The sequence below is a fragment of the Natator depressus genome, chromosome 28, assembly GCF_965152275.1.
Source record: "Natator depressus isolate rNatDep1 chromosome 28, rNatDep2.hap1, whole genome shotgun sequence".
Classification (NCBI taxonomy): Eukaryota; Metazoa; Chordata; order Testudines; family Cheloniidae; genus Natator; species Natator depressus.
In genome coordinates this window covers 2,026,887-2,051,448 of record NC_134261.1, presented here as the reverse complement: position 1 = coordinate 2,051,448, position 24,562 = coordinate 2,026,887, and the positions used below count along the sequence as shown (strand labels likewise).

Sequence of the window (24,562 nt, the reverse complement as noted above, 5' to 3'; positions counted from 1 at the left end):
CAGCGCGGGATGGAGCGCGGGATGTAACGCTGGGTAGCTACCCACCCCGCCACCCCCCCATCTCCGGGCAGAGCCCTTCATCCATCCATCCGCCCACTGACCCATCCATCCATCCCTTCATCCACCCACCCACACATCCATCCATCCATCCGCCCACTGACCCATCCATCCATCCCTTTGTCCACCCACCCACCCACACATCCATCCATCCACCCACCCACCCACTGACCCATCCATCCATCCCTTCGTCCATCCACCCACCCACCCACCAATCCATCCACCCACCCACCCACTGACTCATCCATCCATCCATCCATCCCTCCACCCACCCACCCACCCACTGACCCATCCATCCATCCCTTCATCCATTCACCCACCCACCAATCCATCCATCCATCCATCCGCCCACCGACCCATCCATCAGTCCCTTCGTCCACCCACCCATCCATCCGTCCATCCCTGGGCAGAGCCCTTCGTCCACCCGTCCACCCACCCACTGACTCATCCATCCATCCCTTCATCTACCCACCCACCCATCCTTCCGTCCCTGGGCAGAACCCTGCGTCCACCCACCCACCCATCCATCCATCCCTTCGTCCACCCACACATCCATCAATCCATCCATCCATCCAACCATCCACCCACCCACCCACTGACCCATTCATCCATCCCTTCATCCATCCACTCACCCACCCACCAATCCATCCATCTGCCCACTGACCCATCCATCCGTCCCTTCGTCCACCCACCCATCCATCTGTCCATCCCTGGGCAGAGCCCTTCGTCCACTCATCCACCCACCCACCCACCCACCCACTGACTCATCCATCCCTCATCTCTACCCACCCACCCATCCCGCCATCCGTGGGCAGAACCCTGCATCCACCCACCCACCCATCCCCCAATCCCCAGACAGAGCCCTTCCTCCATCCACCCATGCATCAATCCATCCACCCACCCACTGACCCATCCATCCATCCCTTCGTCCGTCCACCCATCCATCCGTCCGTCCCCAGACAGAGCCCTTCGTCCACCCACCCACCTATCCATCCATCCTGTCATCCACTCACTGACCCATCCATCCATCCATTCACCTCTTCATCCATCCATCCATCCATTCATACACCCATCCATCCCTTCGTCCACCCACCCATGCATCCATCCATCCATCCCTTCGTCCACCCACCCACCCATCACCCCCACCCCTTCATGCACTCACACATCCATCCATCAATCCATCCCTTCATCTATCTATCTATCTATCTATCTATCTATCTATCTATCTATCTATCTATCTAACTATCCCCATCCACCTCATCTATCTCTCTATCTATCTATCTATCCCTCCCCGCCACCTGTCCCAGGGGTGGGACCCACCACAGGGGATATCCCCCTTTCCCTGGGGGGCAGGGGGGAGGGGAGACTCCCCCCACCTCGTCTCTTGAAGCCCCGCCCCGGGCCGGCCGCAAAACCTGAATGAGCCGCCCCGCCCCCTGGGCGGGCTCATTTGCATATGCATGAGCGCCCGGTGGGGCGGGGCCTGGGGAGGGCTGAGCGGAATAAAATACCCCCCCACCCCTCACCACCCCCCCTACACGCTGCCTTGCTCTGCTCACCATCAGCTGCGGAGCCGGCGCTGGGGCAGCATCTCCCGGGTGTAGCTACGTATCCAGCGCCCCCCCCGCCAGCCGCCTGCCCCCCCCAGCTCCTTCCTCCGCCAGGGGATCTAGGGTTCCTTGCTCCAGCCCCCCCAGTTCTGCAGCGCCCCCCCCCACCATGGCTATCGAGAAGGAGAAGAAAACCTGCGGGCAAGTCATGGCGGAGTGGCGAGAAGCCATCTGGAACCCGCGCACCCGCCAATTTATGGGGCGCACCGGCAGCAGCTGGGGTATGTGGCTGGCCTGGGGGGGGGGCCGGCTCTGGGGCAGAGCCGCGGGGGGTGGTGATTGGCGTGTTAGCCTTTGAAAAGCAGGAGAAGTGTGGGGTTTTTTTTGGGGGGGGGCGCTGAGCTAGGGGGAGAAGTGGGGTGTCGTTACCTAATGCCCTTAAAAGGAGGGGGGAGCTTGATCTAGGGGGAGAAGTTGGGGTGTCGCTAGCAGGAGCTCTTAAAAGGAGGAGGACGGGGGGTGGTTAATATGGGGGAAATTTGGGGTGTCGTTAGCAGGTGCCCTTAAAAGGAGGGGACGAGGGGTGGTTAATATGGGTGAAATTTGGGGTGTCGTTAGCAGGTGCCCTTAAAAGGAAGGGGCCGGGGGGAGGTTAAGATGGGGGAAATTTGGGGTGTCATTAGCAGGTGCCCTTAACCCTCCCCAATCCCCCCTCCTATCTAGGGGCAATAACCGGGGGTGTCAGGAGCAGGTTGTCAGGGGGGCTTATTGGGGTGTCCTTGAAGAGTCCGGAAAGGAGGTGGATTTGGGGGGGGCTGTTTGGGGGCACAGTTCTCTGGGAGGATGGGCGTCATGACCCAAATCTCTGTAGAAAGTGGAGTTATTGGGTGATCCCTGGGGTGTATTTTTTTGGGGGGGCTATGTGCCTTAAAGTGGGGGGGATTATTGGGAGGGGCTAGGATTGAAGCCCTTCTCATAATGTTTTGGGGTGTTTCATGGGGCGGGTAAATGAACCCATCACATGGGGGGGTGAAGGAGAAAAATTGGGGGGGCTATGTTCCCCGTCTCCCTCAAAGAAAATCGGTTGCCCTTATCTATGCAGTACTAGGGGGGGCTGTGGTGATGGGGGGGAAGAGAAGGGGGCTGGCCTCTGAGATTGGTGTGGGGCAGAGACAGGGCTATATGTGGGGCAGGGGCTGGGGGGGCGGGTAATGCCCCCCCATGCCCTGTCTCTATCAATCCCCCCCCCGAGTTTCACAGTGCTGCGGTGGACAGGGCTGGGAAAAGTAGGTCAGCTTTCTGTAGGAGCTGGGTGAGTCTTAGCCCCCCCCCTCGCCCCCCGATCTGTCAACACAGCCCCTGCCCCATGCCGAGGGGGACTTGGAAGGGGGGGGATCACCCCCCCCATCTGGCATTAGCCCTCTCCCTCCAAAATTAGCACTCTTATACTCCCCCCTCCTACCCCCCCCCAGATTTTGCCCCTCTGTCCAGTCCCTCCCGCTCCCCCCCACACTTTGCAGGCCCCCCCTTTTCCTCCTGCACGTACCCCCCTGTGGCCTGACACCACTGCCCCCCCATCTATGGGAGTGGGAAGGGGTTGGATAGAAGGAGGGAACCCAGCTATGGGGGAGGCAGGGGGAGCTGTATGGAGGGGGGGCCCCCAGAACAGGGACCCCCCCACCCTGTCTGGATTAATTGCCCTTTTCTTTGTCCAAGGGTTTTTTTAAGTGTGTGTGTGGGGCGGGGGGGGGGAGTAGGCTGGGGATTCACCATTAATCCCGGCTTAGATTCACTGCAGAAGGCAGCGTCCCCCCTCCCTTCACTGCAGCAGGCCGGGGGGGAGGGGGGCTGGCGGTGACACTTGTTGGGGGGGGGCTGGGTTCCCATCTCGCTCTGGCTGGGGGATAATGTCTTGGCTTGTTGCATTGCGGAGAAGCTGGCGGCCTGGCGGACCGGATTGGGCTGGTGGAGAGCGGGGGTGTGGTGGGGGGGAGAGATCTGGGGGGGCAGTGGGGGGAGAGGACTTAGAGCAGGGAGGTCGGGGTGGGAGGAGGAGTGGGGAGGGACTGGCAGGGAGCTGGAGGGGGAGCTGTTGGAGTGGGGGAATATGAGGGGCTTTTGGGGGGATATGGGGGGCTGGTGAAAAAGGGGGGATGTGGGGGGTAGGTGGTGGAGTGGGGGGAGCTGGGGGTCAGGTAGATGTGGTGGAGTGGGGAGGCTGGGGGGATGTGGGGGGCAGGCGGCAGAGTGGGGAGATGGGAATGGAGGGGGGGCTGACTGAGCTTGTAGGGGGTGGGGGGGCTGGGAAGCGTGGTGGGGGAGGCTCTGGGGAGGGGGCTGGCAGAGGGCAAGATGTGGGGGGCCCCACTGGTACTTGCGTGTGACCTGCCTCTACCAGTCCTTGGGCTTAGGGGCTTTGAGCCGGCCTCTGTGCTAGCCAAGGGCTTTGTTTGTGGGGCTGGGGGGAACCCCTCTACCCTGCCGCCCTCCCCGGAAGCGCTGGGGTTAGGGTGGGGGCAGGGGGGTAGCTAGGAATATTGCACTGATTGCAGTGGGGGTTACTCCGGATTGACACCCAGGAGTAGCCGGGAGCGGTGGGTCATTCCCTGCAACCCATAAGGCATTAGAGATCGATGGGATTGCTCTAGATTTACACTGGGTAGTAGCTGGGTGCAATGCACTGCTCTGATTGCCCCCCTTGCATTTGGGTTACTCCAGATTGACACCTGGAGCAGATTACTCCGGATTGACACCTGGAGCAAAGCATTGCTCTGATCCCCCTTGTCTTTGGGTTACTCTGGATTTACACCTGGGAGCAACGGATCACTCTCTGATCTCCGCTGCCTTTGGAGTGACATTGCTTACTCTGGATTTACACCTCTAAGTAGAGGGGCTATGCTTTGCTTACAGTCACCTTTTGGGTTGCACTAGGGTTACTACAGGTTTACACCTGTTCATCTGGATTTACATCCCTCCCATGCTCGGGTGCTCCAGAGGGGCTGGGAAGTTGGGTTAGGTGCATTTCCATCAAGGAGTAGTTGCAGGCTGAGGGGGCCAGTTCTGTGTAGACAGACACCTGTAGATTTACAGAAGGGTTACTCTGGATTTACAATGGGAATAACCAAGGGCAGCTCTCCCATGCCTCCAATTTCAAGTTTGCAGCTGGGTTACTCAGGATTTGCACCAGGAAGGAGCAGAGGGGTCAATCACTATCCCTGTTAGGTTTACACTGGGGTTACACCAGGTTTACACCAAGCTGTAGGCCAGACCTACTCTGTTCTCCCTCACTTTCGGGTTTGCTCCTGGGGGAGCACAGGGGCTAATCTCCATCCCTTTTAGGTTTACACCAGGGTTACTCTGGGTTTACACCAAGGAGTAGCTGTGGACTAGAGGAGTTGATGGCCAACCCCTTTAGGTTTACAATGGTATTAATCTGGGTTTAAACCAGGGAATAGCTGGGGAGTAGAGGGGCTGATGGCCACCCCCTTTAGGTTTACACCAGGATTATTCTGGGTTTACACCAGGGAGTAGCTGTGGAGTAGAAGAGCTGATGGCCAACCCCTTTAGGTTTACACTGGTATTAATCTGGGTTTAAACCAGGGAATAACTGGGGAGTAGAGAGGCTGATGGCCACCCCCTTTAGGTTTACACCGGGGTTACTCTGGGTTTACACCTGGGAGTAGCTCAGAGCTACTCTGTTCTCTCACCTTTGGGTTTCCTCCTGCGCTCCTTGGGGCATGTCTCCCTAGGAGACACGCCGACCTGCGAGCCCTGAGGGCAGAGCGGTGTTGCTGGCTAGCCTTGGGGCTGTGCTGGGGATCAGGGGAGGGGAGTGTTGGGGGTGGGGATCAGGGGATCTCCGTCTCCCCCAGGGCTTTTCCCGTGTCCTGATTCCCTCCCTTCCCAATCCATGGGGCTCTGTGCAGGGGTCCCTGGAACGGCCCCAGAGTTCATTCTGCAGGGACACGTGGTCTAGGTAAAGTGTGGGGCGGTACTATTTAGGGGTATATGGGGGGGGTTGGGTCTGAGGGTATTGGGGGTATCTGGAGACTTGGAGGGCTTTTGAGAAAGGGATGGATCTGGGGTGTGGGGAGGGGTGCATGGGGGTACCCTGGCAGGGGGTGCAGTGTGGGAAGGGTAGATCTGGGGGTGCAGGGGAGGGATGTTGGGGTACCCTGGCTGGGGGGCAGTGAGTGGAGGGGTGCATCTGGGGCTGCAGGGGTTGGGGTGGATCTGAGGGGGAAGATTGAGGGATCTGGCCCCTTCCCCCCCATTTAGTCTGGGGAGGGGTCCCCAATTGGCTGAACCCCCCACACCCAGGCACCCAGCAGAGGGGAGTGCAGACCCCTGTGTCTGGAGGGTAAGCCATCTGCCCCCCACTTCCTTTGTGAGCTGGGGGACACATCCAAATTCCCCCCTGGGAACCCCCTATTTGGGGGGGTATGTGCCCAACCCCCTCCCTCCTGCACAAGGTTTGTCGGGGGGCAGGGGGGTTAGGCCATGTGTTGGGGGGAGGGGTAACTTCCCCCCCCCAATTCCCTTTATCTCCTGTCTAATTAACGGGAACAGGGCCAGCATGGGAATGTGGGGGGGGGGCGCATTGGGCCTCCCAGCCTAGGTGCTGGACGAAGGGGGGCTGCAGCCTGAGGAGGGGGGCAGGTGTGTGTGTGGGAGCTGTTGGCTTGTGGGGCAGAGTGGAAGGGGTCCGGGTGTCCACCTGCGGGGGTGGAATAAGATGGGGCGGGGGTGAGATCGAAGACTGAGGTAGGGGAAGTTTGCGGGGGCTGCAGAGGGGCAGGGTTGGGGGGGGTCACAGGAGGGCTCCCCTCTCCCATGTGGGGGCTCTGCTTGACCCCCCCCATTTTGTTCTCCTCTTCCTCCCCCCCCCTCGCCCCCCAGCCATGATCCTGTTCTTCTACCTGGTCTTCTACGGCTTTCTCACGGCGCTTTTCACGCTCACCATGTGGGTCATGCTGCAGACAGTGGACCCCTATATCCCCAAGTACCAGGACCGCCTCTCCGTGCCCGGTAAGGCCTCGTGCATAGGGGGGGGCACCCGGGGGGGGCAGCGTGCCCCGCTGCGCCTGCATTTTCCGTCGCTCGCATGCCCACTTGCCACCCCCACCTCCGGCCTGGGTTCCTTGGCCACGGCCCCCGGCTGGGGCCGTTGTGGGAGGGCGGGCCCGGGGGCACCCTCTTGGGCACCCCCCCCTTATTTTTATTTTGCAAGCGCGCGTGTGCGGGCCACGCACGCCTCTCCCAGCGGATCCTTCTCATCGCGGGCGCCCGGCTGCATTGGCACGATCAGGGTGGGAGGGGCGGCGCTGGGACGGCTAGTACTGCCCCCCTAAAGTAGAGCCCCCCCTACATCTCTCCCCCCTGTCCCCCCCCCCCAGGGATGATGATCCGCCCCAAAACAGACGCCCTGGACGTGACTTTTAACGTCAGCAACACTGAGACCTGGGACCATCACGTCAAGATGCTGAATGACTTCCTGGAGCGTGAGTTGGGATGGGGCAAACGGGGGGGGGGTCCCCCCAGATTAACCCCCATTGGGGTGGGAAGGGGGTTGGGATGGGGATGGTGGCTTCTAGATCTGGGGTCCCCCTGGGCCGCGGGGCGGCTGTGGGGGAGAAGAGGGGGGTGTCTGAGCACAGGGAGAAGGGGGGGGAGACATTTGGAGGGGCAATTGGGGGTGGGAGAAGGGGCAGGTGGGGCACGCAGGGGGGCTGGATCTTGGGGGATGTGGAGGTATGGAGGAGCAGATTTGGGGGTGAGAAGGGGGAGGGGGATTTTGGGCATGGGGCAGGGGTAGATTTAAAAAAAAATTTTTTTTTTTTTTTTGGAGGGGTTGTTTGGATGTGTGGGAGGAGAGAGCCAGATTTTTGGGGGGGGGTCGTGGCCCCCACCCCACTGGAGACCCCAACGTGCTTAGCTGTTGCCGACCCAGGTCCCCCCTCCCTCCCCGGCATTGCATCTGCCCCCTTCAAACCGCCCCCCTCCCCGCCACATCATGCATTAGCTCAGTTGTGCCTGACGGACCTGGAGGGGGGGGGTGTCTGTAGCCATGGCTGCCTGGGCCAAGGGAGGACGCCAGTGAATGGCAGACTGCAGGTGAAAGGCAGACCGCTGCTGCCCCCTGGTGGCAGTCAGCAGAGCCCACAACTTTCCCCAGCCGGACGTTGTTAACCTGCGGAACTCCCTGCCACTGGATTCTCCTCAGTGCTGTAACTCTGGTAGCTCCTTGGCACTCACCTGCTAACTTCCCCCCTCTCCCCCCCAGCCTACAACGACTCCATCCAGGTGGCCACCAACGACGCTTGCCGCCCGGGCCGCTACAATGAGCAGCCGGATAATGGGGTGCTGAATTACCCCAAGCGGGCCTGCCAGTTTAACCGCACGGCGCTGGGCGCCTGCTCCGGGCTCAACGACCCCACCCACTACGGCTACGCCGACGGCCGGCCCTGCATCCTCATCAAGATGAACCGGGTAAGTGGGGCCGGCGGGGGGCAGCCCGGCCTGGGGTTTGTGCCCCCCAAATTTTGGGGGTTCTCCCCTGCACTTTTTGTGACCCCCCCCCTTCCTCCTTCCAGGTCATCAACTTCTTCGCGGGGGCCAACCAGACCATGAACGTCACCTGTGCTGCCAAGGTGAGCCCCCCTACCCCCCACCCCGCTGCCCCCCACTTCCATCACCCCCTTTTCTCTCTGTTAACTCGTCTTCCTTGTCTCTCTCCGGCTCCTCCCGCCCACAGACGCCCACTTCCAAACTCCAGGCGGTAAGGGACGTGTCCGGGCAACGGGGAACCCCCACCCCTCAGGTGGGGGTGTCTGGGGGGGTCCCCAAAATATATACAGCCCTCCCTCCAGCTTATAGCACTCCCATCCCCATCCCATAGGACCTGGGGGAGCAGCTGGTTGGTTGAATGGGTCCCCATGACTCGTATCCTGAGGTGAGATGACTTCTGGTTGCACCCCTATTTTAGATGCCCCCCCAAATTCACCTTAGCCCTGCCTCTCCCAGCCCCAGAGCAGTAAATGGCTTTGCTGATCCCCACCAAACCGGCACCCCGAGTTGAGCAGATTCTCCCAACTGCACCCCGATTCGAGCTGCCCCCCCCCAAATTCCCTGGCTACCGACGTCTCTTCTCGCTACCTCTCCCTCTCGGCCACTTATTCACTCATTTCATCTCGCTCTCCTCCGCCTTCCGGGCAGCTGAACCCCGAGATGGAGCGCGCAGTAAGGACAGGAAATGGGGGGGGCTCCAGGCTCAGTGGTGGGGGTGGACAGGTGGCTAGGAAAATGAAGGGGGGGACATGCCGGGGGGGGAGTTTAGGGGTGTGGGGGGCTCTGAGGATGGGGGTGGGAAGCTGCGGGGCAGGCAGGGTGGATGGGGGGGCTAAGGCTGGGGGGATGATGGAGCTGGGAGAGGGGTTTTTTTGCAGGCGGGGGGGAGAGGGGAAGACCCCAATGGGAACGCGCAAGGGGATAGGGTTGTGGGGGACAGCTGGAGGGGTTCTGGGTAACCCCTGACCTCTCTCTCTCTCCTTCCCCCCCCCCACCAGAAAGAGGAGGACGCGCAGAAGCTGGGGGAGATGGTCATGTTCCCCCCCAATGGTCACATCGACCTCATGTACTTCCCCTACTATGGCAAGAAAGTCCATGTGAGTAATGTGGGGGGGGGGCTGGTCTCAGCTGGGGGGCTGTGCAGGACTGGAGGGTCCCTGATCTCTGCTGGGGGAGGGGAGTGGGGGCTGGTGGGTTGGAGCAGGGCAGGCTGGGAGCCAGGACTCCTGGGTTCTCTTCCCCGGCTCTGGAAGGGGATTGGGGGGGCTGGTGGGTTAGAGAAGGGGGGCTGGGAGCCAGGACTCCTGGGTTCTCTCCCCAGCTCTGGGAGGAGAGGGGGGGTCAGGTGGTCAGAGCAGGGCAGGCTGGGAGCCAGGACTCCTGGGTTCTCTCCCCGGCTCTGGACGGGGAGTGGGGTCCTATCCTCGGTTCCTGACCCACCGCCCTCCCCGCTTTAGGTGAACTACACACAGCCCATCGTGGCCGTCAAGTTCCTGAGCCTGGAGGCCAACACGGACCACAACGTGGAGTGTAAAATCAACGCCGCGAACATCGCCACCACCGACGAGCGGGACAAGTTCGCCGGCCGCGTGGCCTTCAAGATCCGGGTCAACAGGGACTGAGCCCCGCCTCCCCTCCCTTCCCCCCCCCCAACTTTCCCGGGGCTCCACCCCCAAATGGGCAGGGCTTAATGGAGGAGGAGGGGCCAGTTTCGTAAGGGGAGGAGCCCCTGGTACATCCTGGGAGGGGCTTGATGGAGGAGGGACCCCCTGGGATTTGATTTGATTTTGGGGTTGGGGGGGGGGTTGCTCTTGAAATCGTCCTGCCGAAAATCCTAGGATGACTAACCTGGCTCTTAGGCTGTTTTAGTGACCTTCCCCGTGGCGCACCCCCCCACCCAAAAACGTGCTGATTACACTGAAGGGTCTGGTACCACCCTACACCCCCGCACCCCCAAAACCTTTGGAATGCTACGTCGCTTTGATCTCTTCTAATGCCCTTCCCCCCCTTTTTTGGGGGGGGCAGCTCAGAGCCTGTGACACCCCCCCCTTCCCCTGCCCTTTGAAATCCCATTGAGATGTTTCCTAATATAATAATAAATGTATATAGATATTTTTTATATATATATATTAAAAATTTAAGGTACGGCCGAGACCTCTATTCTCCCCCCCGCCTCGTGTACCCCCCCAACCTGCACACTTCTGCCTGCTCCCCGTTTTCCAGCCCCTCCTCCCCCCCCCCCGCACCCCTACAGGAGCCATTGAGATTTGGTGTGTGGTCTTGAGCTGGCGGCCATTTTGTTTCCCTGACCGAGTAGGTGCCGGGGGTTGAGTTGAGGAAGGTAGGCCGGGAATGGGAACGACCCCAGGACCGTGGCCACCCGTACGGCGGCCACTGTCCTGGTAGGTTAGAAAACAAAATGGCTGAACAGCGGCGGCCCTATTGTGGGATAGCAGCCGTTGTCCGTGTCTCTTGGGAATCAAAATGGCCGCCATTCCGTCGCCAACGACGTGGCTGCCGTTGTCCGTGTAGACCGGGAATCAAAATGGCCGCCATTCCGTAGCCACCATTGTCTGTGTAGACCGGGAATCAAAATGGCCGCCATTCCATACCCAATGACATGGCCGTTGTCTGTGTGGACCGGGAATCAAAATGGCTGGACAATAGCTGCGGAATGTCAGCCATTTTGACCCCCTGCCCTGGAAAAGGGACATGGCGGCCATTGTCTGGGTAGGCCTGGAATCAAAATGGCTGCCGTTGGCTGTGGAAAAGTGGCCATTTTGTTTCTTAGCCTCTGCGGCAAAAAGTCTGGCCAACTTGACTGGGGCACATGGGCCAGGAAAGAAAAATGGCCGCCATTTTCGGCCTATGTTTGGCTCTGTCTGTGAAGAAACAAAATGGCCGCTGTAGTCAAAGGCTTGACCTAGCCTCTGAGGGATGGGCAGGCACCATTTTGAATCTTGGTATTCATGGCCAAAAGCTTGGGAGTGGAATGGTGGCCATCTTGGATTCCTGGCCTACAGAGCTGAGGCCACCATATTGGGCTGTAACCTTTCTAGCACCTTCTGAGTCGTACCCCGGCTCTCTACCCCTGTGACCCCTTTCCTCATCTTAGGGTCTGTCTTCCTCTTTTAATGTACAGTTATTTTTAATCTGTCTTTTCGCTTCACGCGGCATATGCACTGAGACAAGACTTGCCCCCCCACCCCCGCCTCCAGCATCCTGGGAAATCCCTTGCATCCCCTTAACTCTGCCCTAGAAACAGCTGATGCCAACTTTGCCTGTAATAGATTCCTGCCTGGTCTCTCGTCTTTTCTGCTGCTGTCTGTAAACCACGAGAGAAACCATTCCCTTTCATTTGGAACTGGAAGTAATTTTTAAAAAAATAATTAAATCCCTCTTTTCTCCCAGCCCATTTTCCTGGTGCTGCGTCCTTGAGATCACTGTATGAATGAAATAACTTAACTCCTTTTTGCTTTTTAACCTTTTTTTATTATGCTGGCTCGTTTTTATTTGCAGAATTATTTAATTGCCTGTATCGGATCTACTGTAAAAGATGAGGAGAAATAAAAAACAAACCACCCTTAAAAACTATAGATGGTAACCGTGTTTAATTTTCAACGTGGAACGTTTTATGGCCGGTGGAACTCACCGCAACAAGGTACGGATATAAAAGCCCATGTGCACTTAAGTTGGAGCCCAGTGTAATTTGTCCCTTGCTAGGGAGGCAGTGCGGCCTAGTTGAGGCCTCGTCCTGGATCTGTGACTAGGCAAGTCACTTTCAGTCTACGTGCCTCAGTTTCTCCATTACCATCCTGGAGCCCCTTTTGTAAAAGCACTTTGAGATCGGCTGTTAAGCGGAGCGAGGGATCGCAAAATTAAAATAATTAAGAACTTATGGTGCTCGCGTCTGTTACCAGAGTCTCTGGGCACTTTGTGGTCTTTAAATTGGTTTGTCTTCCCGTGAGGTAGGGAGGATACAAACCCCATTGGACAGAGGGACTAATCATTTTTAGCCTTTCCATACCTCAGTTTCCCCCAAGAGCCAGACTGGAGCCACTGTGGTTTCCCCCGGCAGCTTTTCCTCCCCCCAACACATAAATTGCTGGGGAAAATATTGGAGATCCCACCGCTCCCACCAATGTCCCCGGCACAAGAGTCAGAAGATGTGCTGTAACTAATGGGGGGGGGGGGGGGGAGAGGCAGATCTTTGGGTAGGGGTGGGGCTGCAACACTGATGGGGGAGGGGCCTTCTGTGGCAAAGGGTGGGGACAGCACATAGGGGGCGGGGAAACACAGGAGAAGGGTGTGTGTCTTGTTCTTCTCATTATGGCCTTTTCTGAGCGCCAGGGTGCCCTCATGCAGAGGGAGGGGGATGCTGTCTTGTTCTTCCACACGATGCAGGGGCTGGGAGCCAGGACTCCTGGGTTCTCTCCCTGGCTCTGCGTGGGAGGGGGGGAGGTTACTGCAGGACCAGGGACAGATCCCGTGGTGGGGGTGGGGGGAATGGACATCCCAGGGGGCCCCCTCCTATCTATTTCCCAAGACCCTGTTTTTTTTGGGGGGGGAGGGCTTCCCCCAGCATCCTGGGAAGAATTTTCTCCCCTAGTAACCTACATAATTTTTTCCCCTCGGGTGAATTTAATCCCCCCCCCCCCCCCCCACTCACAATTACTGCATCTGGGCCAGGCCTGACAGATTGTCCTGCGTTAATCTTCCTGCCCTGCTCAATCCCTCGCAAGGGGCGGAATGGGGCTGGACTGGGTGGGGTGGGGCTGGATCCAAGGGGTGGGGTCCTGGAGCTGGGGGTCCTGCCCCCCCCCCGTGCGGGAAAGGGATCTGCTTTACTCCTGTAGCCCCCTGGTGCTGCATGGAAACCGAGTGAGAGACTGTCCCTAAGGCGGGGGCTGAGAGCCTGGACTCCTGGGTTCTTGCCAGGGCTCTGGGAGGGGAGTGGGGGCTAGTGGTTGAGGGGGGGGGCTGGGAGCCAGGACTCCTGGGTTCTCTCACCGGTGCTGGGAGGGGAGTGGGGGCTGGTGGGTTAGAGCAGGGGGGCTGGGAGCCAGGTCTGGGAGGGGAGTGGGGGCTAGTGGTTGGGGTGGTGGGGGGGACTGGACTCCTAGCACTCAGCCCCACTGTGCCCGGGGGCCCTGACTCCCCAACCTCTGGGGTTGGCTGGTGCCACACACTGTGGGAGCGCATTGTGCCCATGGCGAGGGGGAGGGACGCAGCCTCATGTGCCCCCGGCACTACCCCTGGATGGACGCCCAGCCTGCCGCCCCCTCCGCCTGCCCTGTCCTCGCCCCCCCCAAAACCTCCCCCCTCTGCCTGCCCAGCCCCCCCCCAGCTCCTTTCCCCCACGGCTCCCCTCCCCGCAGGTACCCCAGAGCCCGTCCAGCCTCCCCCCTGCCCCCCAGTCTGGCTCTGCCCCTCCCCCCGTCTGCCTGGAGGGGGCCCCCTCTCCCCAGCTGGTGGATCAATGGGGTGTGAAGTGCCCTAATTCCCAGTCGATACCGATCCATAGACGGACGGACCGACAGGCCCGCAGGGAGCTCAGGCTCCAGGGAGTCACAGCGCACACCACACACCTGGGCTGGACACACACACACACACACACACACACAGGTCCTGGGTGACACACACACACACCGGTCCCTGGTCACACACACAGATACAATGCGAGACACACGCGCGCGCGTGTCCCTGGTCACACACACAGACACACTGTGATACGCTCACACACACTGCAACACACACACACTGCGACACATACACAAACCCACAGCAACACAACCACAGTGGATACATCCCCCCCCCCGCACACCCTCTGCACCACGTATACACACAACCACACTGGACACACACACACACACACACACACAATCACAATGGATTTCCACACTCTTCACAACCTCAGTGGATACACACTCAAAACCACAATAACCGGACACACACACACACAGGGCCAGGGCCAGGGGAACAGAGCGTTCCGGGCCAGCAGCAAAGGGGGGGGCTACTTGGGGGGGGGCTGGCACGGAGCCCAGCTCATCAGTATGTGGGTCATGGCCCCTCCACGCAGGGGGCTCCCTGGCTCACTCCCTCCCCTCCCCCAATCCCCTCAGCCCTCTCTGCCCCCCTCCCACCCACTAGCCCCGCCATGGCCCCCAATCTCCCCAGCCCCCCCCTTGGCTCCTCCCCTCATAAGCTCCCCATTGCCCCCTCCCTACCCCTAATCCCCCCAGTCCCCTGTGTTCCCCCCACACCCTCCCTGCCCACCAACCCCCCCCATCCCAGCAGTCCCCCTGTGGCTCCTCCCCCCATGAGCTCCCTGTCAGGCCCCCAACTTCCCCTGCTCCCCCCCCACTCCTCACTGTCGTCACCCCCACCTCCTTTGCACCCCCTTCCCAAATCCCCCCCCCACCAAGAACCACAGTGTGTGTGTGTGTGTTTGTGTGTGTGTGGACACGGTTTCATCTCCCCCCCCCCCCCATGGGAGCCATTTCCTAAACAGCCTCACCCCCCCTCTTCTGCGACCCCCCCCCCCGCAGGAGCAGCCCCCACCCCCGGCTCTGCAGTGCCTGAAGGGTTGACCCAGGCCAGCAGGCTAAGCCCCTGGAAGGCCAGAGGAAGTGCAAAAGGCAGAAGCTTATGGGATTTCGTGGGATGGGGGGAGATCGAGCTTGGAGTGGGGGCAGGGGATTTTGTGTCTCCCCCCTGCCCTGTGCAGCTGCTGCCTCCCACCCCCCAGGTGGGCAGCGGTGGGGGGGCAGGATCCCCAAGGCCTCAGCCCCAGCTGCGGCTGGGTCCAGGGCAGGTGCGGGGTAGAACAGGGGTTGCAACAATGTGGAGGTGGGGAGGGGCTGAGCCCAGCCTGGACAGAGGGGGGGAAGGGGTTTGGGGGGGCAGAGCTGGCTTGATGGGAGGGGGGGTCGTGGGGGCAGATGGCTGGAGGGAGGGTGCATGTGGGGCTGGCCCATTGCTCCCCCCATCCAGCCAATCCATGCCCTGGACACCCCACCATCCCTGCTGGCAATGGAGGAGCCCCATCCCACCCCTCTTGTGGGGGGGGTCATTTGCTGATTAAGTCCCAGCCTGCCCCCTGCCCAGGCCAGCCAGCCGGGGCCTCAAACAGGCCAAGCCCGGCTGCGGGGCAGCGGCGGGGGGGAACGTTGTTGCCCCATAGACCACAGAGCCGTGGGGGGGCTCAGGCTGCCGGGGGCCAGCGGCACCTCCCAGTCGCTTTCATTATGCCCCCCCATAACCTCTCTGAGCTCAGTCCCCTGAATGGGGGGACTGCAGCTGAACCCCACCCAGTGTCCGTCCCCCCCCCCCCCCCCGGCACAAGCACGGTTGCCTCATAGACAATTAGTTGCAACAGTGTCATTCTGGAGGTCAACATTGCATCAAGACCCACAGAGTACCATCTTTGGGAGGGGAGTGGGGGCTAATGGTAAGAGCAGGGGGGGTGGAATGCTGGGAGCTAGGACTCCTGGGTTCTCTCCCCAGCTCTAGGAGGGGAGTGGGGGCTAGTGGTTAGAGCAGGGGGGACTGCTGGGAGCCAGGACTCCTAGGTTCTATCTCCTGTGGGAGGCTGAGACAGCAGCTGGGGGAGAGGCATAGCTCTGAGCCCCCCCCCTCCACCCCCCACCCCGGCATCTTGTCTCCGCGCCACCTGGTGGCAGCAGTAGGATCCGGCTCAAGGTCAGTGGAAGGGGACGGAGGAAATTTCCAGTCCCCTCCTGGCGGAGATGAGGACTTGGCAGGCGCTGGGGGTCGGGAAGGCGGGGGAGAGGAGCTGCGGGGGGGGGGGGGATTGAGCTCATTCATCCCTTGCGCCCCCCCACACAAAGTGTGATGCGGGGCCTCAACCCAGCTGGCCAAGCGGTTCCATCACCCCATTCAGCCTGTGCCATGGGGGGGGGCGGTGTTTGTACTGGTGCCCCCGCCCCCCCACAGAGACAAGCTCATTAAGTCTGTGCCTACAGATGGGGTGGGGGGGAGCTGTCCCTGCTCTGAAAGAGGTCGGGGTCAGATATCTGCCCCCTCCCTGCCCCAGGGGCACCTCTCCATCACCCAGCCCTTCCCCGCCCACTCAGGCCCTTGAAAACATGCCCCCTCCCCCACACAACTGTGGGGGGGGGCATGTCCCTGCTTTGAAGAGGATGCTATACAGGGACACAATGGCAGCTCCAACAGCCCCCCACTCCCCATTCATAAAGCCAGGTCCCTGTGTTGAATGGGGCGGGGAGAGAGGGGGGAGCAGTGGTGCGGTGCTGCCCCCCTGTGGCGAATCGGGGAACGACAGGGGGCAAAAAACAAGGTATAGGCGGGGGAGGGAGCTTGGGAAACAGGTGGGCTCCCGCAGGCCCCCCCCCCGCTACCCCAACCTCTGCCCCCCCATTTCCTGGCCCTTCCCACCAGAGCCCGTCACTGCTGCACCCGGTGGTCTCAGAACCCCCGGGAGGCAGGAGGGGGGAGCCAGGGTCCCCCCCCCTTTTGTCTAATGGACCCCCTCAGATAAGGGCATCCGTGGGCCAGCCCCAGCCCATGGGGAAGAAGGGCAGGAGAATCGGCTGGGGGGGGGCTCAGGCAGGACACGTCAGCCTGGACAAGTCAACCCAGGGTTTGCCCAACTTGTTCACAAAATCCTCCAGTTTTTGCCCCCCCCAGGGGCGCCAAACCTACCACCAAGCGCCCCTGAAAGGGAACAGGGTTCGCCTCCCATCTCCGCCGCTGCGGACAAGGCCCATTCCGTCTCCCCCAGCCTTCGGCGGCCACGGAGAACCAGTCCCCTGGCCTCTGAGCCGATCTGGAGTCTTCCCCCCGACCCATTTGGGTTTTGTAACGGGGGGGGGGGTGTTTCTAAACCTCGCCTCACTTCCGTTGCTCCTCTCCGGGCTCTCTCCTCCCCCCACCCCCGCCGCAAATCTGCTTCATCCCTCCTTGCTTCTGCTTTCTGGACCAAAATGTCACCCCAAGCCCTTCGCGGACGTTGGGTGTTTTCATGGACTCATCAAAGATCAGGGTTGGAAGGGACCTCAGGGGGTGTCGAGTCCAACCCCCTGCTCGAAGCAGGACCAATCCCAACTAAATCATCCCAGCCAGGGCTTTGTCAAGCCTGACCTTAAAAACTTCTACGGAAGGAGATTCCACCACCTCCCTGGGGAACCCATTCCAGTGTTTCACCACCCTCCTAGTGAAATAGTGTTTCCTAATAGCCAACCTAAACCTCCCACACTGCAACTTCAGACCATTGCTCCTTGTTCTGTCATCTGCCACCGCTGAGACCAGCCGAGCTCCATCCTCTTTGGGACCCCCCTTCAGGTAGTTAGAGGCTCCTATCAAATCCCCCCTCATTCTTCTCTTCTGCAGATTAAACAACCCCAGTTCCCTCAGCCTCTCCTCATAAGTCATGTGCCCCAACCCCTGATCATTTTCGTTGCCCTCCGCTGGACTCTCTCCAATTTGTCCACATCCTTCTTGTAGCGTGGGGCCCCAAACTAGACACAGTACTCCAGATGAGGCCTCACCAGTGTCGAATAGAGGGGAACGATCACGTCCCTCGATCTGCTGGCAATGCCCCTACTTATACATCCCAAAATGCCATTGGCCTTCTTGGCAACAAGGGCACACTGCTGACTCATATCCAGCTTCTCGTCCACTGTCACCCCTAGGTCCTTTTCCGCAGAACTGCTGCCGAGCCATTCGGTCCCTAGTCTGTAGCGGTGCCTGGGATTCTTCTGTCCTAAGAGCAGGACTCTGCACTTGTCCTTGTTGAACCTCATCAGATTTCTTTTGGCCCAATCCTCCAATTTGTCTAGGTCCCTCTGTATCCTATCCCTACCCTCCAGCGTATCTACCTCTCCCCGCAGCTTAGTGTCATCTGCAAACTTGTTGAGGGTGCAGTTAACCCCGTCCTCCAGATCGTTGATAAAGATGTTGAACGAAACCGGCCCCAGGACCGACCCTGTTACTTTTTCAACAGACGTCCAGGTACTTGAAGTCTCTCCATTACTACCAGGTCTTGGGATGTTTCCGTTAGATGGTTATGTGGTGGGGAGCATCTTCGCTGGAGGGTTTCGAAAGGCGGCTGGATGGCTGTCTGTCTTGGATGGCTTAAACCAGCGATGGGCAAACTTTTTGGCCCAAGGGCCACATCTGGGTGTGGAAATTGTATGGCAGGCCATGAATGCTCATGAAATTGGAGGGTTGGGGTGTGGGAGGGGGGTGATGGCTCTGGGGTGGGGCCAGAAATGAGTTCAGGGTGCGGGAGGGGGCTCTGGGCTGGGGCAAGGGGTGTGGGAAGGGGTCCAGGCTCCGCCTGGGGGTGTAGGCTCTGGGGTGGGGCTGGGGAGTTGCGGGTGCAAGAGGGTGCTCTGGGCTGGGATCGAGGGGTTCAGAGGGCGGGAGAGGGATCAGGGCTGGAGCAGGGGGTTGAGGTGCAGGAGGGGGTCAAAGGTGCAGGCTCTGGGTAGCCTTTTCCTCAAGCAGCTCCTGGAAGCAGCGTCATGTTCCCCGGCTCCTACACGGAGACGCCGCCAGGTGGCTCTGCACGCTGCCCCACCCGCAGGCGACGCCCCTGCAGCTCCCATTGGCCATGGTTCTCGGCCAATGGGAGCTGCAGGGGCAGCACTTGGGGTGGGGGCAGCATGTGGAGCCCCCTGGCTGCCCCTATTCGTAGGAGCCCTGTGGCGCTCTGTTAAAATGCCTCACCCACCTAATCTTTCTTAATCGGTGGGCTACCGGAGACCTCACCTCCTAGTTGATTCGTTGACACCAGAACTGGACCCCGGGCTCCAGCCGCAGGCCGAATCCAGAGGTAAAATAACCTTCCTGCTCCAGATTCTTGTCGACACGTCGCCTCTCGCGCCGAATCACCAAGATGGGGGTTAGTGACCCCTCCCCACCATCCGTGGGCCGCCCGGGTTTCCTCCCAGGGCACCGAGAGTTAATCCCGCCGGGGCCTAAGACCCGGATCCCAACTGGCACCGCGCCCCGCTCGAGGCCGAGCCCCCCCGCAGCTAACTGGCCCTTGACCCCACCCCCCCCACCCTCACACACAGGGAGGGGGAGGCGGTGGCTAAGAAAGAGTTGGATTTATTGTATAAAAAGTTGATATAAAAGTTTGCCGGCAGGGGCGGGGGCACAGAGCAGCGCAGGGGCGGGGTCATGGGACCAGGGGGCGGGGTCACAGGACCAGGGGGCGGGGTCCTCAGTATGATGGGAACAAATCTTCCCGCCCCGCCCCCGTCCTGAGAAGTGAGGGCCGGGGGAAGGAACCGTCAGGCTGACCCTGCCCCCCTGGGGAGATAGGGACTTTGTAAAAAGCTGGCAGTGGAAACTAGCTTAGTGCAAGACAGGATGGGGGGGGGTCCGGAGGGGGGGATTATTCAGAATCCTCCTCCTTCACCAGCAGCCTCTTTCCGCTCCGAGGCAGCAGCCCGTCCCCCGGCTCCTTCCGGGTCTTCAGCAACCTGCCCCGGGGAGAGAAGGAAGAGATTCAGAGCTGGGGAGAGAACCCAGGAGTCCTGGCTCCCAGCCCCCCCTGCTCTAACCACCAGCCCCCGCTCCCCTCCCAGAGCCGGGGAGAGAACCCAGGAGTCCTGGCTCCCAGCCCCCCCTGCTCTAACCACCAGCCCCCGCTCCCCTCCCAGAGCCGGGGAGAGAACCCAGGAGTCCTGGCTCCCAGCCCCCCCTGCTCTAACCACCAGCCCCCGCTCCCCTCCCAGAGCCGGGGAGAGAACCCAGGTGTCCTGGCTCCCAGCGCCCCCTGCTCTAACCACCAGCCCCCACTCCCCTCCCAGAGCCGGGAGAGAACCCAGGCGTCCTGGCTCCCAGCCCCCCCTGCTCTAACCACCAGCCCCCACTGCCCTCCCAGAGCCGGGGAGAGAACCCAGGAGTCCGGGCTCCCAGCCCCCCCTGCTCTAACCACCAGCCCCCGCTCCCCTCCCAGAGCCGGGGAGAGAACCCAGGAGTCCTGGCTCCCAGCCCCCCCTGCTCTAACCACCAGCCCCCGCTCCCCTCCCAGAGCCGGGGAGAGAACCCAGGAGTCCTGGCTCCCAGCCCCCCCTGCTCTAACCACCAGCCCCCGCTCCCCTCCCAGAGCCAGGGAGAGAACCCAGGAGTCCGGGCTCCCAGCCCCCCCTGCTCTAACCACCAGCCCCCGCTCCCCTCCCAGAGCCGGGGAGAGAACCCAGGAGTCCTGGCTCCCAGCCCCCCCTGCTCTAACCACCAGCCCCCGCTCCCCTCCCAGAGCCGGGGAGAGCACCCTGCAGGTCCCACGCCCAAGGGTGTAACTAGACTCTGTTCCTTTACCAGCAGGGACCCCGCTGTTAGGGGTCAAGCCAGGCTCCTCCCTCTTTCCATGAAGAGCGGGGGGAACCTCCCCTGGGGCACCGAGCCCCCCGGCCTGAGAGGACCCTAAGCCCCTCTCCCCCTTTGCAGCTAGGCCCCGCCTCCTTCCATCAGAGGGGGGAGCTTCCTTTGGTACAGCTAGGCCCAACCCCCCCAGGAGGCAGGCCGGCTCCCTCCCTTCCCAGCCAGGGCCCCGCCCCCTTTCCACCTGGAGGGTGTGGGGTTCCGGTGACTCTCCGGCTCCCCCTGCTGCTTGGCGGCCACCATCTCCAGGGCGTCATTGATTTCCTTCAGCATCATGTACCGTTTGCGCCCGTGAACCTGGTGGGGGGGAGAGAAAGAAAGAGGCCAGGGGGAGGGTCAGACTCCCCTCCCCCACAGGACAGGCCAACCCCCCTCCAGTGCCCTCCAATCCCAGATCCCCTCAAATTGCATACAGGATGGATGGACCCCACTCCCCTGCCAGAGCTGGGGATAGAACCCAGGAGTCCTGGCTCTTAGCCCTCCCTGCTCTAACCACTAGAGCCCACTCCGCTCCCAGAGCCAGGGAGAGAAGCCAGGAGTCCTGAACCCCCAATTTCCCCACCAGGACTCACCTCGAGGAGGAAGACCTCTTTCTCGGGGGACACCACCCGCTTCTTGGGGTTCTCAGCTGTTTCCATGCTGGCCTGGAGAGCTGCCGGGGGTAGGAAAAGCACATGTCAAGCCCTTCACCCTTTGGGAAAGTCAAGCTGCCCTATTCTGGGGAATAAGTATTGAACGAGCTTCAGAAAGTTAAAGCTTTATAACTGCCAAAACCCCCAAATTGTCCTCAGCGCCGGTCAAAAATATTACCAAGTAAATATCCTCAATCCTACTCTCAACAGATCGCAAGAGCATCCATCCTGCTGGAGAATTTATTTGTGTTTGATTGAAGAATATTGACTTTAGTTTGCCTATCTGCCAATTTCTACTGTTGATGGAAATATTTGGTCATTGGCTTGCGTGGGCGAGGCGAATGGACGTTTACTGACATTTCCCGAAAAAACTTTAATCCTTCCAAGCCCATAAATAGATTAGAAAGGCAGAAGAACGGATCATTGACGGTTGTAGGAGAAGTGTGATCAATGGCTCCGACCGACGGAAGAATGGATCATTGATGGTTGTAGGAGAACTGTGATCAATGGGTCCGACCGACAGAAGAATGGATCATTGATGGTTGTAGGAGAAGTGTGATCAATGGCTCCGTCCGACGGAAGAATGGATCATTGATGGTTGTACGAGAAGTGTGATCAATGGGTCCGACCAACAGAAGAATGGATCATTGATGGTTGTAGGAGAAGTGTGATCAATGGGTCCGACCAACAGAAGAATGGATCATTGATGGTTGTAAGACAAGTGTGATCAATGGCTCCGACCGACGGAAGAATGGATCATTGATGGTGGTAGGAGAAGTGTGATCAATGGGTCCGACCGACGGAAGAATGGATCATTGATGGTTATCGGTAAATGGAATAAAAAATCTTGGTGAAATTTCTATTATTCCCAGGTGGAATTGTTAAGCACTAATGCACGTCAGACTGGCCAATCAAGTTGGGTCGATTTCAGCTTTGACGTCTAGCTGGTGCTGAATTAAGGACATTGACTCCCATTTGGGTAAGTCCCTATTGGCCCCACCCCCTCAGGGGCCCCACCCTCTTGGCCCCTCCCTTCACACTCACCTTTGGCTCCACCCCCTGAGAACCTCACACTTCCCCTTCCACCTGCCCGCTCAGATCCCCACCCCAAACTCCTTTCAGTTCCTGGGCCCGCCTCCGCACTCACCCCTCTTGGCTCTGGCCCCTTTGAGGGTCCCGGCCCCGCTAAGGACCCTGCCGGTCAATTTCTTTTGGAAATTCTCCTCCTCTGTCCTGCGGTCCCGTCCGGGGCAGGCGCAGACTCGAACCTCGAAACATCGGCGCCCCAGGAGCTGCCCGCTGCACCAGAAGGGTAGAGAACGGACATTAGACACAGACAGGAACCCAAGAGTCCTGGATCCCAGCCCTCCCCTCTCCAATCTCACTCCCCTCCTGAAGCTGGGGATATAACCCAGGAGTCCTGGCTCCATAGCACCCCCCGAATCTCACTCCCCTCCTGGAGCTGGGGATAGAAGCCAGGACTCCTGGCTCCCAACCCAACAGCTCCCCAATGCCTCGTGGCTGAATGGGGGTACACAGGTTGTGGGGAGTGGTCAGTTCTCTCCCAAGTGCTGGTCCCTGAGGGGAGGCAACTCCAGCCCCGGCAGGGGGCTACGAGGCGGGGGCCCATGGAGGGCTGGTTGGGGGGCACTTACTGCTTGCCCTCCAGAGTGATGATGGCCAGGATGGGGCGCCGGTTCATGCCCCCCATGCAGGAACTGTTGCACATGAAGTTATACAGCACGGTGGTGCAGTCAGACCCCACCTGCAGGGCAGAGAGGGAATTGCAATGATACCAGGGGCCCCTAGAGGGGACAGGCCCTGTGCCCCATTCCCCACCCCCCTGAGCCAGCCAGTCCCCGCCCTGGGGCCAGATGGGAGCCAGTGCCCCCTGGAGGGGACAGGCCCCATGTCCAGGTACCTGGGGCGTCTCGTAGGGCACCGTGACACTCTGGCGCTTGGTGTTTTCATCGTCGTGGTAATGTGCCTGCTGGTTCCCCTCGATCCGGATCAGATGGCGGGCTGGGGCGACCCCTGTCACAAGAGACGAGGGGGCAACTCAAGGGGGGACACCTCTGGGCCCCATATCCCCACTCCCTAACATCCAGCCTTCTCCTCCGGCAGATCAGAGCCAGTACTCCCCATCCCAAGATCCCTTCAGCTGGGTTTCACACACATACACCCCTGCAGCAGGGAGTTCCACAGGTCATCACCCTCCCCAGCCATGCCCCTCACCATCGCTGTACTCCATGCAGCGCTCGTGGTGGGGGCAGCGTCTCACCACCTCGGCCACGTGCTCCGATTTCTTGTAGACGGCCGTGGCCCGGACGATGGAACCGGGCGGGGGCTGGCTGGCCATCTTGATCTGCACGGGGCAGGTCTTCGCCAGCTGGCAGAAGAGCTTGTTCAGCTCCGGGGAGTACTGTGGGGGTACAGAGACGGGGGTCAGCAGGGGGTGCTTTCCCCTGGCAGGCAGGGCTGGCCCCAGGGCAGCACTAGGGGGCGCGGTGGGGCAGGGGGCTCAGCAGGGGATGCCCTCCCCTGGCAGGCAAGGCTGGCCCCAGGGCGGCGCTAGGGGGCGCTGTGGGGCAGGGAGCAGGGTGGGGGCTCATTTGGGTTGCTTGCCCCCCAGTCCTCCCTGGAATGCTGCTTCCCCCAGCCAGGTCCGTACGGTGCAGGTGACAGACTTGGCGGTCCCCGACTGCTGGAAGGTCAGCTCGAATCCATGCTCCCCAGCGTAATCCTCGGTGGAGGGGACGGTGGAAGAGGTGGGTGGTGGCTCCGGGGCCGGCCCGGGGAGCTCCCAGCCCTCATCGCTCCCCCCAGCCTGTGGGAGCAGGAGGGAGGGGTCTGCCGAGTCAGACAGGCCCAGGCCCAGGTCCGGGTCCGGGAGGCTCTGTGGGGGAGACATGGTGAGCGAAGGGTTAATGCCACAGCCCAGGCTCCCCCCAGACCCCCAACCGACCTCAGCCCCCCACAGAATCCTCTGCCCCCTCCCTCAACCCTGCCTTCTACCTCGGATCCAGCCAGCCCCACGGCCTCCCGGCCCCCAGCCCCTCACCATACCCCTGCTGTTCCCCCATGTCCCACTGCACCCATAGTCCCCCCACTGCTCTCCAGCCCCCTGAGTCCACCCTGGTGGGTTAGACCATGGGGGCTGGGAGCCAGGACTCCTGGGTTCTCTCCCCGGCTCTGGGAGGGGAGTGTGGCCAAGGGGGTGGGGGCGTGGCTGAGAGACAGGACTCCTGGGTTCTATTCCCCACTGGCCCCCAGCACTTACAAACAGCTCCTGGTTCTCCGGTGCTGTGGGATCCACATTGGTGGGCTGCAGCCTATTGAGAGAGACAAGAAAGGTAAAAATTTGTGTGTGTGGGGGGA

At 60.6% G+C, this 24,562-nt stretch overlaps 3 protein-coding genes and 1 long non-coding RNA gene across 5 annotated transcripts in view; 3 read left to right on the top strand and 1 right to left on the bottom strand.

The window, feature by feature from the left end:
- Nucleotides 1-238: 238 nt before the first annotated feature.
- Nucleotides 239-720, top strand: SPEM3 (SPEM family member 3; the record flags this gene model as incomplete). Its single annotated transcript, XM_074941097.1, has 2 exons — nucleotides 239-331; nucleotides 556-720. Coding segments are annotated over 2 exons (258 nt in total), but the record flags the coding sequence as incomplete, so codon positions are not given.
- Nucleotides 721-1,731: 1,011 nt separating this feature from the next.
- On the top strand, nucleotides 1,732-10,368 carry ATP1B2 (ATPase Na+/K+ transporting subunit beta 2). Its single transcript, XM_074941506.1, has 7 exons — nucleotides 1,732-1,888; nucleotides 6,507-6,635; nucleotides 7,004-7,108; nucleotides 7,891-8,096; nucleotides 8,201-8,257; nucleotides 9,173-9,271; nucleotides 9,632-10,368. Exons 1-7 carry the CDS (start codon nucleotides 1,777-1,779, stop codon nucleotides 9,794-9,796), a joined length of 873 nt encoding a protein of 290 aa, XP_074797607.1. The 5' UTR covers nucleotides 1,732-1,776; the 3' UTR covers nucleotides 9,797-10,368.
- Nucleotides 10,369-18,054: 7,686 nt separating this feature from the next.
- Nucleotides 18,055-22,010, top strand: LOC141979034 (uncharacterized). The gene is made up of 3 exons (XR_012636467.1): nucleotides 18,055-18,167; nucleotides 18,923-18,993; nucleotides 21,395-22,010. It is a non-coding gene; the product is annotated as an uncharacterized LOC141979034 (long non-coding RNA).
- Nucleotides 19,354-24,562, bottom strand: part of TP53 (tumor protein p53) — a 13,614-nt gene continuing 8,405 nt past the window's right edge. For both annotated transcript variants that reach the window (XM_074941502.1, XM_074941503.1), the window contains exons 4-12: nucleotides 24,465-24,516; nucleotides 23,856-24,080; nucleotides 23,420-23,606; nucleotides 23,106-23,218; nucleotides 22,840-22,949; nucleotides 22,332-22,483; nucleotides 21,125-21,204; nucleotides 20,737-20,849; nucleotides 19,354-19,648 (exon numbers count right to left, since the gene is read on the bottom strand). In XM_074941502.1, coding sequence (XP_074797603.1) covers nucleotides 19,561-19,648; nucleotides 20,737-20,849; nucleotides 21,125-21,204; nucleotides 22,332-22,483; nucleotides 22,840-22,949; nucleotides 23,106-23,218; nucleotides 23,420-23,606; nucleotides 23,856-24,080; nucleotides 24,465-24,516 — 1,120 coding nt within the window. In that variant the 3' untranslated portion in view covers nucleotides 19,354-19,560. The remainder of the gene's footprint in view (nucleotides 19,649-20,736; nucleotides 20,850-21,124; nucleotides 21,205-22,331; nucleotides 22,484-22,839; nucleotides 22,950-23,105; nucleotides 23,219-23,419; nucleotides 23,607-23,855; nucleotides 24,081-24,464; nucleotides 24,517-24,562) is intronic.